Raw genomic sequence first — 18,026 nt, 5'->3', positions numbered from 1 at the left:
AAGAAGCACAAGAACGACACAAAGAAAATAGCACATGCTTAATAGGTAGCACACTGCCCACTTTCCTACTGCTTAGCTACACTGATCCGTCCATCATATACATGTACCTCAATGCTTTCAACAACTGGATATAAAAATAGCTTAGACCTGGGTCACACAGTCAGAGTCACAACTCCAAAGTGACCGATTCATGGCTACTTGTAACAATGCAAGTTTGACCTATTGCTGTTCCTGATTTTTTCTTAGCATTACTCAAACAGGAAACCAACAGTACACATTTATACACTTTATTGCCGATTGAGCATATTTTTTCTGCAACATGGATTGGCAAATTTCTGGCATGAATTTGGCAGATACATTTCACATTTTCTACATGCGCTGTTTATAAGTTATGATTTCTTAGTGGTCCAAATCATTTTTTGATTTGAGTGGTTATGTGACCACCTTCCGAAAACATTAAAACAGCTGACATCTACAGTGCAAAACTACATTCTTCAACCATCTACTAAAGGAATGTTTCAGTATTCACAATATAATTATCTTCCTTACCCTTCCCTACCCTAACACCCTCCCCCCCCTCCCCCCCCCCAAAAAAAAATAAAAAATAATAATAATAATAATAATAATGATAATGATAAAAGCCATACATGCATCACACTGGTTGTATTGTTCTCAAACTTCATCACTATTCATTCTGCTGGTGAATACATTTGATTGTGACAGATGTTTTTGGCAATATTTTTATGAGTCCAAAAATTTAAAGAGTAAAAAATATGTCATCATGCCTATCTTGTTCTTTCTCTTTCTTTCAAACTTAATGGTGTCAATTTAACAGCAAGTCTTCCAGAGGCAACCAATCGATCTGCAAGAATGCACCGTTTGAATAGTATTCAGTTGGTTCGGGGTCTCCAAAATCTAAGAATAGATTGATGTAGTGTCACGATCAAGGATGACATGATCTTAATTAACCCAAATGCTGATGACAACACTAAGGGTGACCTTTGACCTTTCTTTGGATATTAAGTGCAAGAAGAGTACTATTGCAAATGACTTTTGATCAAATTGCTCTTCCTGATATTCAATATGTCCATCTGTAAAAGTAATAACACACATGTCAACATTTCATTGCAGATATGGACATAAGATAGATAATCTAGCTACACTCTTGTAATAATACTTTCAGATAAACATCATTTACATATGAGTGACTTGATTTCTTATAAAAAAGTCAAGGTTAAATTCTTCAGGATACCTGGTTGTAGTGAATAACGTGAGTCATTGAATGTAACAGTTTGGCATGAAATAATTTATCACCATACATATATGTACACAAGGATGATCGATCACTCATCATGCATTACAAACATTATGAAGTGTCGTGCTATAAATAAAAACAGAAGACAAAAAGACTTGCCAGTAAAAACAGAAGCAGAAACACCACCAAGCTGAGGAAGATGGCGACGATGAACATGATGGCGTGGGTCAGCTTCTGGTACTTCTCCTTCTCCGCCTCCTCCTTGGTCTTGGGACCGATGACGGGCGGCTTGCGGGGTCGGATGCGGGCGCCGAGGAACGAGCGGTGGCGATGGGTCTTCTGCTTGGTCTTGTTGTGCTGCGCCTCATGGAAGAGCTTGATGAACGGCGTGTCCAGCGGCCCAGAGGAGTTGGAGATGGTCAGGTTCCAGGTCGGGTAGAGGAAGTTGATGTTGAACTTCATGGCCCAGCGAGCAAAGATGGCCTTCTCCGTCACAAAGAGATGACCGAACGTGAGGTGCTCCTCGCTCTCCTTGTAGTAGGTGCACTGGGATTTGAACTCGGTGTCGTAGTAATGGTACGGTGTGGTATCATTCGGATGCACTCTGAAGATGAAACACAAGGAAATGATGGCTGGTATTCATTAACAAGGATGCTCGCTTTTTGCGACATTTGCCTTGAAAGAGGCCCAAATCTGTTGGAGCCTGGAACATTCTGTACAATATGAAACCTGAAAGGGCCTAAACAGAGAGATGACAGGTCCTGGAATCAAGACAAAGACTGCAAACTGGATTCTATGAAAAAAAGATTAGTCCAGGTTTAAACCTGCAATATTTAAACCTGTAATTTTCATACAAGTTCATTTCATATATACAGTCAAACCTGTATAAAGCGACCGGCCAAGGGAAACACAAAAAGTGGTCTTTGTAGACATGTTCCTGTAGTACATTTATCATTATTATTACAAACCATTTTCAAGGGAAACAAAAGATGTGCTTGTTGTAGATAGGTGGTCTTTGTAGACAGGCATACATGCCAACATTTGAAAATCAGAAATTTGTACACTATGTGCACGAAGCGCACATCACGAGCGCAAAGCGCGAAGTCCTTTTAGCCGGGGTCCAGGGCCCGCTTTAGGGCCCTGGAAGCTTTGGGTTTCCAGATGCTCTCTGGTGCAATCTGAGCCTATTTTAGGGACCATTTCCCCTAAAATTCAACCCAAGTTTATGGGTAATTTTTGTGTCATACTAGGTCTAGGCAAATTCATGCAAAAAAATATATTCAATTCAAGAAATTGACTTGAAAACACATCAGACAATTAGTCTGAACCGAGTCAGGAGCAAATTTGGAGAAATTATATTTTTAAATGTTGTAAAACCAAAGATATAAGAAAAAACTGACAAAGTATCTGTACTAAAAATCGTATGTAAAATTGGTCGTAGACATTCGACAGCTGAAAATGACGCGCACGGTTGTGGTACGTGCGTTCTCGAATCCAAAATCGTATCTCACACACACACTCTCGCCATACCGCGAATGGTCTGTCGTGGGGAGCTAGCCGCCCGAGAGTTTGCCAGCGATACCAACGCACCCTCGGAGCTCCGCAGCGCACAATTTTAGCGGAACTCGAAAGGTTCGAGGTGGGAAGGTGGCGGGCTAGCTTTTTGCCATCGTTCCTTGTATTCCTGTTTGTACTTCTGAATTCGTCTTGCTGCTGTTCCGCTCATTTTGACAGATTTTCTTCCGAGACAAATCACAAATCACAAAGTATACGGTACCTTTGCATGGGGACCCTATGCATATACGGTGCGCTAGCCGCGATAGCCAATGCATGCATGCTGCGCTGATATGCGTGCAAACGTATAGAAATTATACTTACGAGATTTGCCAGCGCAAGTATTTACGTACGGAAATGTTACGTACGGAAACACATATCAGAGTGCACGTGGCGCGCAGCAACACGCTGCCACTGTACGTACATATCAGTGCACGCTGCACGCACCTTGCGCAATGCAATCCGTTCAGCACTCGATCGGATCAATGCTATGTATGGAAAGCCAAATTCCCCAAAATCGGAACGTTCCATTTTTTTAGGGCTATAAAAACTTCAAAAACGGAACAGTTCCGTTAAAATCGGAACGGTTGGCATGTCTGGACAGGTGGTCACTAAAGCAGGTTTGACTGTACAATTTGTCTGAAGAATGTAACAGTGAATTAAAAAAAATATAATACATGCCAATCTGAGGAGGTAAAGTTGATTTATTTAAACTTTTGGAAAATCCAGAATGTCTACAGGCTAATAATAGCCATGATACTGGCCATGGACATCGTCACTCTAATTATAAAGGCCTGTTCAGATATGACGCGCTAAACCACCGCAAAAAAGCGGCCATGTTTTGTTGACGTGTGCTCCTATGCTTAATCACATACATGTATCTCTGTGTTATAAGACACAGAAATGTGAAGTGCATTGCTTGTTTAATGTCATCATAGAAAACCAGCATGGTTTCGCAGCATCATATCTGAACAAGCCTTTATTAATTGATCCTTACCTGCAATAGTTCTCAGGCACCAGACCAAAGACATCAACCTTCTGGCAGACATCCAGAGCAAAGAGAAGGGTCATCCAGCCGGTGGAAAGCCACGTCTTGGCATCTTTCCTAAAGAGCAAAAAGTAAAAAAAGACAAAGCAAAATATAATAATCATTATAACAACACTCGAAGATAGGATACTTCCAAAGCGCTCATGTCCACCACACAAAATATTAAAGGCATCGTTTAACAATGTTAAATCTGAGATGCATGGCCCTACGTGTTATCAGTGTCTTTGATATGGTGTAATATTGGAGCGCTTAAAAATGATCATGAGATGCCTCCAAAAAGTTTTTAAAATTGAGTGACCGGTTTTACCATACCTATAGACTATAGTGTTATAAAAACCGTTGGGAGGGCGGTTCTTGAATTTTGATTTCCAATCATAAATATCTTGATAATCAGACAGGCGATGGAAGTCATGGGTTCCTGACTGACCTAAAGGTTTATAATCATGATTGCAGCATGAGGTAAATCCAGGATTTTGTTTAGAATCTGAGGCAAAGATACCCAAGTAATGCCTTTTAATGAGGTGCTCCAATACAACCCCAATTTTGGGTCAGCTACCAATTACAGTGCTCCAGCATTCAAGGAAGTTCTTTCTACCCATTTATCAAACACCTACAGTAAGTAGAGAGTTGAAAATATAATAGTCATATGTTGACTTTAAATGTTCAAATTTCCACTACAATCTAGTGCATACAATATTATACTATCTTATTCTGTAGTTCCAGATGATGCAAACAAATGATACAAACAACAGCATGTAACTTTTCCTGCATCTCTGTTGGATAAATTCTTATCCCACAATAAGGTCTAGCCAACTAATCGGTATGCTTGCAATAAAGGAATTTTCCCTTGTCTTCAAGTCCCCATCACAAAAGACAGAAGACAGAGAAAAAGAAAAAGAAAAAAAAGAGAGAGATATATATACATGTATATAGATAGATAGATAGATATAGATAGAGAGAGAGATAGATAGAGAGTGAGAGAGAGAGAGAGAGAAAGACAGACAGATAGACAGACAGAGAAAGAGAGAGACAGAGTGAAAGAAAGAAGAGATTGTTGCAGTGCTTGCAGGCCTCTATATTTGTGATGCAAATCAGTTGATTTGTTGGGAAGGGTTCTTCCTGTGTGATTGCCCATGCACACCTTTGATATTGATCTTCATTGACAATGCTCTAATACAACGACCTTTCAAATGCCACATTAATATTCTTTGAGACTGGTCATTAAGTCAATGTTTAAATTCTGATGAAGAATTATTTCGAATTTTTAAAATTATGGTAAAAAAAACTTAGCATAGCATTCACACAAGAAGACTGTAATCTGGTGTCCCGGCAGTATTTCCCTAATGTACCTATCAAGAGCTAATATCAGTAACTATCAGTATTAAATATGCAAGGTTCCCCTCCCCCCCCCCCCCCCCCCCCCCCCCCAAATCACTATCTCCAACAGCATCAACATATTTCTCTAGATTATAGAATTGCTAGCACTCATGGACTGTTATCAAATCCTTGCCCCTATATTTCTACAGTATGCGCCTGACATAACAGCAGGCCACAGGTCTTATATCACAGTAGTGAGGTTCACACGAGTGACACAACAGTAGTAAGGTTCACACAACTGAAGTGAGGTTCACACGAGTCTCTTAACTTAAAGTTTAGGACAGGGCTAAAAACTTATCTTGTATAAGTTATCTTGTAGGTTACTGTATGGATGCACTTAAGTGAATTTTGAATTTACAAGCCGGGTATCCTTATTCAAAGTTATGTCCTGTGCAGACGCAATTAACTACAAGGTTTAAACAACCTATGGTACTTAAAATGAATGCTTTCCCTACTATGCAGTTAACTTTGAATGCTTGTTGTTTTGGTCCAGTGTGAACCCTCATTGTTGTTTATAGTGGATCGTTGCTTATAACTTTGAGGTTTGGCAAACTTAAAGTTAAACTACAGCGGATCGGTGTGAACTCATAGTGTGTTTTAAAATCTACTTTAGCCATCTAATGCATGTGTCCTTTGCCTGAAAAGACCTTGGTCTGTGCAAATATTTGATTAGAAAATATATATCCATGGCTCGATCTGCTGACGGGGGAAGGGTCTGCGGGTCATTTTGATGGAGGTTAATGGATTGCTTTCTAATCAGAGCTCTTACGTTTAAAATCTGAGGATTTTATCTACATGTATGTCCATGAAAAGAACATGGATTTTCCAATTTGTGCAGGAGTGGGTAGATGAGTAGATTGGAGTAAGGACAAGGAGATAGAATATGGCAGAATCTGAATGTCAGGATAGTTTGTGTTTTACTAACCCAGTTTTTCCAGTAAATTCATCAACCTACTTTCTTCAAGCTATACATCAAAACAAACACTACGTTTAACCAGGGACACTGTAATATTGAATTTAAATGGGGGGTGCGCTACAACATATGGCAGTGAGCCTACTGATTTATTGGCGCATAAGAGACAGGAATGCGAAGTGCACATTGTTTGTAAACAGTATTTGTAGTTGTTTTGTTTTGTCCAAAAATTTATTTTTTAGGCAATTTACTGAGTAGATTATGAACAAAGTTAGGCAAGAAATGTTTTTAAAAAATGGTCATTGCCAGGAAGTCTTATCGGCAAAAAAAGTGATGTAAAAGAGAACAACAAATCTTGATGATCCATTAGAAAATGGAAACATACATGGAAACAAAGATGTCATTCCAAATGGATTTTCCCAGGTTTCTGCTTTAACTGTTAACAAAATTCTGTGCAATGATTGGTGAAAAATAGCCCAGGGTCCTCGATATCAGCCTCCTGAGATGGCGGCTACATTAATACCATAAACCTGAAACATTAGCTCTGTAATGGGGTAATTATTTCTGGAGTACTAGGAAGACGGTCATAATTACATGCTCATGATGATCAAGAGTGATTTTTATTCCGAGTCTGCTAACATGATGTCATTTTCACTTTATCCAAAACAGCCTTTCTTGTGAAAACCACCTGTATGCTGTAGGCTAGCGCTCCTTTACTCTATCTATCCATTTGTTTTTGTGTTCTTTTTCTCTATTTTCTTTTCATTCATTTTCTTTCTTTCATACCAACTCTTTCCATTTCCAACCGGAAGCATCTCCATGACAAACAAGAAATCATTTGGTATCCCCGCCAGTCTTACAACAGAACTAATCAAAACTCTTTTTTTTTCTGACGTTGTCTCCGTATCCTCTAGTCCCTCTTATTCAATTACTTGTTTGACTCTCAAAAGATCGCCTACCTTTACTACATGTCTCTCCTCATAGTCCTTATTCGATTACAGGTCTTAGGGTACGTTCAAGCAACACTTTTTCACCCTAGAAACATGGTTTTCAAAGACGTTTTGTTTTAAACACGGTTGCGTTTGAGCGTTTTAAGTGATTTTTCGCCGTCTTAAAAATAAACGTGTTTCAAAATGCAAAAATGAAACGCTGAAAAAAGACACGTATTGTATCATCACAGTCACTAAAAATCGCTTGAATGCAAAAGAGATCTCAATCATGATTCTATAATGTCATTATCGTGGCGGTAAACAGCGAGAATCAGCGTTGAAAGCCGTTGATGAAAATTCGCTTAAACGCTCTCCCACAGTAACTGGTTTTTTAAGGGCGTTTTGATTTGTGATTCATGTTTGTGATTCTAGCTTCAAAAAATCGCTTGCACACACCCTTATACTATCCATAGAATACCTACTGATCAGGTTCTGACATTCAGATTTTTTGTTCGCCCTCTTCATGAATCATGAGAGCTCTTCGCATCATTGTGCGCTGGTCATGAGAGATGAGTGTTCAGATTGTACCCCGAGGTTAGGAGACATTAGAAAAGATAAAGTCATCCGCTGTAATCACGAATCATGTATCACGCCCGCAGTGGTGTACCGTCAAGGGAGAGAAGGGAGGGGAGGTAAGAGAGGGGGGGGGGGGAGATAGAGAAATGAGAAATATAAAGGATGGAAAAGTAGAAAGAAGAGATCTTTGATGAGTGAAAGGAAGAGAGCTAGAGAGCTAAATTGAGTGTGTGCTATACTGGAAATAGTGAGAGAGAGGGAAGGATGAGAGAGAGAGAGAGAGAGAGAGAGAAAAGGAGAGAAAAACAAAGAGATAGAAAGAGAGAGAGGGAGAGAGGGAGAAGAAAAACCAAAGAGAGGCAAAAAGCAGGGATACAATAGAGGAAGCAGCTTTTTGTGCAATGTGATATTCCTTCATGATAACAGACATGTAGGATCGACTAGGATGGGAAGAGAGAACCGAGGGAAAGGAAAGAGAGAGAGAGAGAGAGAGAGAGAGAGAGCGGGTAAGAGCTGGAGAGAGAGTAAAAGAGAGCACAACTGAGGGAAGAACCAAGTCGTCTTAATCCATAATTGCCATATGGCAGGATTTGTGATGATTAAATAGTAGCACATGCGTCCAATCACTTAAACCTGCAAAGACTTTTAAAAATGACACTTTAGCCTGTAGAAGAGGAAAGCTAAAATAGGAAACCTGTGAATTTATATTCAAATGAATAAGCATTACAATCCAGAATATCGGCGTAACTTATCCTTAAAAAGCCAAAGGGTGGGGAAGTATGATCTATTTTCTTAGGATAAACCTCTGGCAAATAATTTCTGAAGATGTTCATAATTCATATCTTTTCTGTTGTACATCTCCCAAATCTGAAGTTTTTCTTAAAAGTTTTTTTTAATGTTAACATTGCCTCACAGTCATCAGTTCTGATTCGTGGAATGCGTTTCAGCAATATTTGCTTTTAATCCTACCAATAAGGTAATGAAAACAATCTCCAGGTATTTTTCATGATTGGTTCTAATAAATGAACGGGGAGGAACTGTGAGCAACTTGTAAGGTTGATTTCATTTCAATGTCAGAATGATCTGTTTTGCTTCAAAATGCTACTCAAGCTGAAAGAAGTTTTTCCTTTCTTTCAAACCTCTTCTCATTTTCTGGCTCAAGTTTGCAGTGACAATTTCTTTCAATATGACAAGAAATTGAGAATGAATTATTTTCCTCAAAATTCTAACCAACAAATTCATTTAATCTCTTACACAACATGCTTCTTGAACAAACATTGCAGTGGAACTGGTTAATATATTTTAATGTCAGAATGATCAGTTTTACGTCAAAATATCATTTTATCTGAAATAATTAACTGATATTTCTTATAAAATACAAAGCACATGGCTTGCTGCAGTGCCCTTATTATTCTTAATGTCAGAATGATCTCTTTGCTTCAGAACTCTTCCTGAGCTAAAAATGATATCCAATTTCTTGTAAAATGTCAAGAAAATCCCATAGCGTCTTCCTTCTATTATCTCCATTTATAATCATCAGCTTTCTCCTTCTGCTTTAACAAATGCACTTCTGAAACACCAAGGCAATAATCAATGGACGTTCTCATGTTGCGGTTTCCATGGAAACCACATCCAAAACTCGGAATCCAATACAGCCATATTGCTTGAGTACTAAACACAAGGCGGAATCAATTTCATATGGAAGACAAAACACATAGAAGCAAGGAATGACGTAAAAGCAATACATCTATAGTGCATTAGACTGAAAGATATTAATATTGAGAAAGAAGTTGTTTTTGTCAAAACAAAGCTAGTGTGGGTTGAAATGCTTTCTGCTAAATGAAATTTTTCGATAATTATGAAAATTGGGTTTTACATGTGAATTCCCTAGAAAGATGAAGAACAAAGAAACAAAACGGAGGCAAATGACGTATCTCTAGATTCCCTCAACAATGAACACTGCTTGAAACTTTCCAAAAAAGTTTTTACAAACAAACAATTTAATGCCCCTTTTAGTATTAAGGATTTGCAAGCCCCTAGAAAGTGATCTCAAAATTCATCTGTAGCACCAAGATGAGTTGATGAAAGTATATGCACAATTTCTGAGGCTCCCATTTGGGGACAAATCAATTCTTCACTTACTTAAAAGTTAACAAAACTTGGTGTTAAGGGTATGAATAATTTAGTTGATATTTGTATGTATATACTGCCATCTGCTGCTCAGAATGCCCAATGTGTTGACAGCCATGTCCAACCATGCATCACCAACTGATGAAATTTGAGTACAGGGAGTGGAAATTGCTCTATGTACACCTCCACCTAAAGATGGCGCAACTGAAAATTCATTACAGCAGTAGTAGCGATGTGGGTATTAAAATACCCTGTCTTTAAGATTCAACAATATCACCAACGCATTCCAAATGCTTCTTTACAAGCCACTAAATTTCACTAATCTACTTACAGGTAGTGTATCCCTTTTGCAGCCAATATCAAATTCTGTAGGACTTTGCAGGTATTATGAGTCTATTAAATTTAAACGTTTAACACATCACAAATCGTACGACTACGCTGTTCAGGTGTCTGAAAATCAGACTAGCTTCTTTGCATATTTTTCTCTGATGGTCGATATAATTCCACATAGAGGCAATTACTAGTTCTAATCTTTTAAGAGGAGTTTTTAATTGGTATCATCTCTCGTTTACCACAGGATTGACATAGTTTTATATTTTCAGCTAGCAAAAGGGACAGACTACCTTGAAGTAGACGCGATCTCTTTTTTTTCGGTCCTCTCTAAACCCACCTTGTGATGCCCGTCTCCCGCTGGAAGATGCTCTCCGCTGAGATCATCTTCCCTGAGGATAGGACGTAGAACTCTGTGTCCGGGTAGACCTTGGAGAAGTTCTTAGCGATGTTGTAGTGCTTGTCCCGTCTCTTGTTGATGCGGGTAGTGTAGAGCCAAGGAATGACCAGCATCTCGGTTCTCGTTGTCTTGTTAATGAAGATCTCCATCTGCTCTGTGTTGCTCTGGTTGACCTAGGGATCACAAGCAGGAAAGGGTTATTAGTTTCAATAATGATGATAGCTCCCGCATAGATTATGATTAAAAACGACATTACCAATGATCAAATTGATGACGGCATTATAAAGAAAGTAATCAATTAAACCTGAAGGTGAACAATCCAAAATTCATACAGGCTTGCGGTGGCACCATGTGAACGAGGGGGAGGATTGGGGAGTCCTGAAAAGGAATCGTGGTAATCTTTCTTTCTTGAGGGTGTGTAGTTCTGAAAAGGACTGTTGCTAGTGTTGAAAAAGACTGTTGGTTTTCTTTCTTAGCTTAGAGTTCTAAGAAGAACTATAGCGCCGGTTGGAGAAGATGGGTGGTAGGAGTGGATCGACGTTTCGAGCAGGTTGACTATCCGTCGTCAGTCCTTTTCAGGACTCCCAATCCCCCCTCTCTCTCACATGGTGCAACCGCAAGCCTACTGTATATCTACATCACCATGCAAGCCGATACTTATAAGCAGCATCTAATCCAGAATTCATTTCAAAACATTTCTCTCATCACATTTTATCCAAGAACGGTTACCCATACTAAAATGATAAATAGCGATTAAAAAAAACCCTCTTTACCTTTAATAGATTGACGTGACCCATGACCCTGACTGTTGTCTTAGAGCCTACATCCTTCTCATATGAACTGGTGGGGGCGCTGTTCATGCGCAGGACACAAGGGTATGTGTCAATCTGCGCACCAGCGCTGCTATTAAGAAGCTGACCGGAGCTGGAGATCACCGCACATGAACTGCACTGCAGTCGTAATTTCTGGAAAGAGAAAGAAAGGAAAGGAGTAAAATAATATGAATTGTCTTCAAAACTAAATGTTTAACCTTCAGCAAAAAGATAAACGAATCAGATAAGACTGCCCTGTACTTGTTATTTCTGAAGAGGAAGTAAGGTCATCAAAATGTCAAAGGTCTTAATTTCTAAAGCCTTTAGCATAATGAGTTGTACTGAAACACAGCTCCAAACAAAAAATGGATATCTTGAGTACTTGGTCCTAATTATATGAAGTTGAAAAACAAACTGCTTATTTTAGATGCAACTATTCAATCAAAAGGTCACCTGGAGAAAAGGAAGGTTCCAACAGTTTGTCACTATGACAACAGTCTTTAATCATAATTAGATGTACAATGTTTGCCCCCTCCCCTCAAAAGAAGGAGGAAATAATAAGGTTGAAATAAATATAATACATTATTGTGAAAATAGGAAACCATCTAAAGTACTCCACACAGTAGCAGTTAATTACGTCTTATATCAGTGTCTTATTTTTACCTCCTTAGAATCTCCACACACATGTACAGTTACTTAACTTACAACTTACTTTTAGTTTTATATATATATATATATATATATATCCTTAGCAAGTTTTGTAATTTTCAATTATGTAAAAAATTGATTTGTCCTTATTTACACTGTATGTTTCTAGAGAGTATGGCATACTAAAGCATACTTGACAAAGTATTCAATCAATTCACCTTTTATTCCTGAGTTACGAAGAAAAAACACACATCAAATGTACAATGTATATGAATAATTCTGTTGTTAACTTTAAGTGTGTGCACGCACATCCAATGAGTGGTTTCCTATTTCACAATAAAGGTGGCAGGAAACTACTTGGATTTGGTAATTTTGATAAGAGGATTCATGTCCAATAACAAGTAGCTTTGACTGAAACAATGAAAGAAACAGATGTGTGAATCATTTAGGAAATCAAAGAGATCTATCAAAAAATTTATAATTTGGAAGGGGTAAAGGAGGACTCTTTACTAACTTTTTTACAAGGGGCGACCGGATCTGACTTTTTAGAATCTGTATACATGACGGGTATAAAAGTTTTGCAATTTTAGGGGTCCAGACTTAGATTTGGGGCGCAATGGTGTCCCTAGTGAGTATGATTGTCGACCCATCGAGCCTAGACAAAAGACAATATTTCAGAGGAATTCCATTGAATTGCCACCACCCATATACATACATGTACATAGTCTTACTTCCGAAGATCAAAACAATTTTATCGAACCTTTAAAAAGGTGGATAGTTTTTTCTCATTAAACTTTAGAACATTGGTGAGTGGCCTAGATCTGATTCATCTCTCTACACTATCTGATTGGAAAGTACAAATGTTCATGAACGAAATGGTTAGGACAGTTCTGATTTAGCTGCGTAGTGCGTACAGCTATATCAAATTGCCAGCTTGTAGTGGAGAGAGGCTAAAAGTACGGCTTGAAGATGGCAGATAATGGAAAGACACATTTCTCAAGGCTGATAATATTTCTCCCGTCAAAGATTGCACTTCATCCAATCCATCAAGCAGGAAAGCCTCATCTGATGGTTTCCTTCTTCCTTTCTTACTTTTTGTTTTTCTTTCTTCTCTCTATCTTTCTCATGTTTTATATCTCTTTCTCCCTCCATCATCTCATTCTCTATGTATCTCTCTCCCTCTATAATCTTCTCCCACACATTTGCTTTCTCTCTTTATCTCTCACTATATGTACATGTATGTCCCCCCCCCCTTTCTCTCTCTCTCTCTCTCTCTCTCCCCCCCCCCCCCCCCCCCCTCTCCTGTCTATCACTCCTTTCATAACCTCTGTAAACATTATTTCTGTCCGTCTCTCTGTCTGTCTGTTCGTTATCTAAACCCCTTTGGCATCAATCCCTCTGAATCTCCATCATTTTTTGTTTCATCTAATACTTCCCAGACCCAATCCTCCTTTTCCCTCACACTCTTTCCCCTGCTCGCTTTCAACATTCACCCAAATCATAACACGTACCCACTATAAATGAGAATACATTCAGCAGATTACAAATGCCACATTCTTCTATTTCCACCTGATGTAGTCATCTTGCCTCTGTGAGGGCGCCGCAAGATTGAGGCTATATTTAAAGCTGTCAGCACAGCCCCTCATCCCCGTCCATCACGATCACTATCTCGTGCCTGCGCTCCTCAATTCAGCCACATTGCTTCCCATTACTGTTCCATACATTCCCGCCGAGGTTCATGAATTTCACATCAGGCTGGCATACTCGTACCCGGATCACTTGTAAAGGGCCCCTCCAGAATAATTTGGAGGAGTCGTATCAGGGGCGTAAACAGAATAGAAAATAGTGAGGGATGTATTTAATAGTTCTTAGCCAAAGATAGTAGAATTATGTGTTGTATCTGGGTGTAGCCAAATTAGGAATTTTCAAGGGGGTGAGGGGTGGACCAGTTACTAGCAAACAACAGTCCTATGAATTGCAGGTAGCTCATAGGGGAGAATTTCTCCCTCCTGTGTACCCTCAACCCCTCTGGCAAATTCAACAAAGCTGAAACTCTGAATTTAGCAGTTAGTCCACATCTACTTAAGATGAAGCACTTTAACACTGTCAATACAACATGTTACTCTTATTTTAACAAAATCTACATGTATATGGGTCTTTGTTACATGCAATATAATTAAAGTACCCAGAGGTTAAAGAAAGGATTGCAAGGATGAGATCTAGAGAGGTGCCTAATTAGCTGTGAAGTGTCCAGATCATTTTTATTAAAAAAATGATAAAAACAATGTCACATGAAAAATATTGCTCTTAAAATGCTCTGATTGCCAAATGTGACTAGAAATAGTTAAAGCGAAAATGTTGATAGCATGCATGTTTATGTGTGTGCATTCCAATATCGTACTATCTCTGCTCTTTCTGATTTTCAATTTGTTATTATTTGATGACTCTGAAACCTCACTGACAAAACTATCCAGAAGTGATACAAACTCAATAGTTTCCTGTAACTTAAATTTGTTTCTTTAAAAACGCAAGTGGATGATTAGTACATATACATGACTCTACCTTTAAACAGAGCAATATGCATTTTGGCCATATGGGAGCATGTGCACTTCTCATTACAAATCTAAAGCCCAAGTTATTGCAAAGCATGACCTAGGGATACACGTACACACGTATACATCATGCTGCGATATTAATGTCCTTCAGCTGACAGCGCTTAATGACTTTCTTATGGCATGCCATAAGGCCAGTCTTCATCAGCTCATCTTCATCTGCTTTCTTCAATGTTTGTTTCAAACAAAACATTACAAATCATTTATAAACATTTACAACAAATGTAGAAATACATGTACATATTGGAAACAGAAGGGTCCATAAAAAGCAATGCTTGTGCAAGTGTGAACACCTCAAATCATACTTAGGAATAATGAGTGATTAAATTAACAAGTCAAAACTACAAAAGGAACTACAAAATAGAGATACATGTATAACAAGGAGGATGCCAACAGAGACGAGAACAGGACAAGACAATGCTTTACATGACAAAGATTGAAGAACACGGTCATAATACAATGAGTAGACAATGCCAAACAAGAAGTGACAGATCGGGGGTACAGAAATAATACTAAATGGTGAGCTGCATGTGGGGTTGAGAAGAAGATGAGGAAAGAGAAATGCAAATTAGAAAGGGGATAAGCATGAGAAGGCACAATATATCAAATTACATTTTGAGTCAGCAAGTAGAGAATGATCTTGTATTCAACATCGAAAATTAACCAGTTAATTAGCACCTTTATCAGCCCGCAGTTCCAATTAGCGGGATATTTGGTCAAGAAAATATCCCAAGAAATATTAGTCTCGTTTTCAAAATATCACACTATTTAGGATAAATCAGGCTAATTTGCGCTTGTCCGAGCTAGTTTGTGATGTGCGTATCGGTCTGGTGAAGACGCAATTATGAGCTTCGGGATAATATCCCAGGTCTGAAAATAGCGGGTTATTTGTCTAACTCGAGCTGATGACGACAGGCCTACATGTATAGAGTAATGAGACCTAGGATGCAATTCATCTCTTTAGAGCAGGAAGGGCATTTATTAATTAACTCTGCATTATCGTTTGTGGGTTAACTTCCTTCTCGCTCTCAACAGCCAGTATACATGGAGGACCGGTATAACATCACAAGATGAATTAGTCCCACGTTCTGACCCCTTGCGGGTTTCCAGGTTAAATTTGATGGCGCTAATGCCCCGACGAGGCACCGTATTATGACCCGTACCTCGTCATTCCCCGCTCATCTTTCTTCGTTCCGTGGAGTTGAAAATGGGTCAGACCGGTTCATCAAACATTCAACAACGGGCCCTAGGGTCTGGGTGATTATACACCTACTTTCCATAGCTCTATCATTCACACTCTGTATATATCAAGCTACATGTACAACTGTATTTTAAATTCATACATTTTACGCTCCGGGTGGCGGTGATGCATCTTCTTTGAAGAATTCATGCAGACAGTCAGGGGAGCCAAAAATAGATGCATTCTTGGAAGATTCATGTATACCAGGGTTATGTTGCTTACTACTGATAGTAACATTGCCCTCTATATTAACTACCATGGCAACATCACTCCACAGCCAATCAAGTCAAGGTTAGCCTGGAAGTTACCATTGATGGCAAAGTAAGTGTCACTGCTAAGTTTCATGGCAGGGGGGGGGGGGGGGGGGGAGGGGCATGTATTTTGAGATATGGAGCCATCGCCCCCCCCCCCCAAAAAAAAAAAAAAAAAGGGGGGGGGGTTAAAAAATTCCCTGCCTACTGGAGCAATACATAGTTATTTAAATTGGCCTTCCCTCTGTAAATGTCAAATGTGTTTTAATTATCTCTTGAATAGCATTATCTATAATAGTAATACGCTAAGGCTCCGCGGGGGGGGGGGGCATGACGTCTCCGCCGGCCTTTGTATTCTATTGTTTTTTAATGAGATCGCCGACCCAAGTTGGTGCGGCTATCTCCTCCTGAACCCTGCCCTCTGGGTACCCGTGCCCGGTGCCGTCGTCCGCGGGAGAGTCTACTCTGTCGAATTGGCTATACTCCGCCCGAGGTCCTCCTCCGTGTCGACGTCCAGGGCGGAAACAGACGCGACATGCATAATGCAGGATATGCGTGACGACAGAGATACCTCATGGATATTCAACATTGCATCCGTAGACACACGACCGATGACTATCCGTATAAAATTGTATACACAAAAATCGGTCGTAAAAAAACTCGAACCATATTCCATACCTTACCTGGCTTACCATGTCGCACGCAAGTACGCCAAAACACGTACATTTTCGCAGTTGCGAGATCGAGACGGAGCGTAGGGCTCGAGTTTTTGGCGGTCGATTTTGTTTTGGTAGAAGCTGAATCTAGACCATGAACCACTAAACATCGCGAAACTGCAATCAATTTCCATCACGAATTCACGATTGCTGCAATATTATAAAGTTTCCATAAATAGAGGTATGAAATTAAAGCCTATTTTGTGATGTTCTCGCCATGTTTACGTAATTTTGATAATCATTTCTTCAAAGTAAAGAAAATCAGACAAAATCACCGTAACTGACACGCATACAATAGTGCATTGCCACTGTGTAGTGTGTGTGAGATGAGCTGAGTTACGCTGCAGTTATGCAGCAGTGTGTGAGTTGAATTCGAGTCGAAGAGATTTGACACTTTGAAATTGTTATCTGTTGGTTTGCATCATTATTGCCGCGATTTCAATATAGTTTCGTGAATAGATTTACGAAACCTGAGCTTAGAATTAGTAAAAGTATTACTAGACTCTAATGTCTACGTTTTTAAAAGACTGTTTGATTTTCCTGTGAAAATTTTACTTTGAAAAATGATTATCGAAATTCATGGTCAGAAATAATCACAATCTAGGGTCTATTATGTTACAGTTCTTGCATCAAATCAATGCATGAAAACTTAGTTATTGAACTAGAAAAATGTTTTTTTTTTTAAATAGGCAATTATGAAGTAGGAAGCCTGAAACCTAATAGCCTACTAAACAAATCTCAACAAAGTGTAGGCCTATCCTTATATGAATTAATGAAAAAGTAGCCCCAGAAAAAAGAGCCCCCGAAAATTTCCCTAAAATTTGAAATGGAGCCCCCGAAATGAAAAACTTAATTTTTTTTTTTCCGCGGGTCCTGAATTGAGTGTATATATAATATAGGCGTGGGGTCCACGGGTTTCAAGGGGCCATAAACCCCCAAAAGCTCGGGGGTTACGTTTTTCAAAGTTGGGGGGGGGGGGAGAGATCAGATCGCAGCGAGTTGAGTGTATATATAATATAGGCGTGGGGTCCACGGGTTTCAAGGGGCCATAAACCCCCGAAAGGTCGGGGGTTTTAGGCGTTTAGGGTCAGATGAGCATATTTTTAATACTTTATTTGTGACACTTGCGGGTCACTTATTGGCGTGGGGTCAATACGTAGAGTTGCGTAGTGTTGCGTAACAACTACGCTGGCCTACGTTACTATATGCTGAGGGACGGAAAGGGGTACGCAAGA

At 39.3% G+C, this 18,026-nt stretch overlaps 1 protein-coding gene across 5 annotated transcripts in view; it reads right to left on the bottom strand.

The window, feature by feature from the left end:
- LOC100144872 (ST8 alpha-N-acetyl-neuraminide alpha-2,8-sialyltransferase 3) overlaps window positions 1-18,026 on the bottom strand; it is a 59,448-nt gene that overhangs the window by 23,030 nt on the left and 18,392 nt on the right. For all 5 annotated transcript variants that reach the window (XR_004066093.1, XM_003728339.3, XM_030995984.1 and 2 more), the window contains exons 4-7: window positions 11,286-11,477; window positions 10,453-10,685; window positions 3,807-3,914; window positions 1,415-1,859 (exon numbers count right to left, since the gene is read on the bottom strand). Coding sequence is in view for 4 of the 5 variants with exons in the window: in XM_003728339.3 (XP_003728387.2) it covers window positions 1,415-1,859; window positions 3,807-3,914; window positions 10,453-10,685; window positions 11,286-11,477 (978 nt within the window). In the remaining variant the exon portion in view is untranslated. The remainder of the gene's footprint in view (window positions 1-1,414; window positions 1,860-3,806; window positions 3,915-10,452; window positions 10,686-11,285; window positions 11,478-18,026) is intronic.

Source organism: Strongylocentrotus purpuratus, unplaced genomic scaffold, assembly GCF_000002235.5.
Source record: "Strongylocentrotus purpuratus isolate Spur 01 unplaced genomic scaffold, Spur_5.0 spur5_scaffold_3, whole genome shotgun sequence".
Classification (NCBI taxonomy): Eukaryota; Metazoa; Echinodermata; class Echinoidea; order Camarodonta; family Strongylocentrotidae; genus Strongylocentrotus; species Strongylocentrotus purpuratus.
This window is presented reverse-complemented; position numbering and strand designations above follow the sequence as displayed.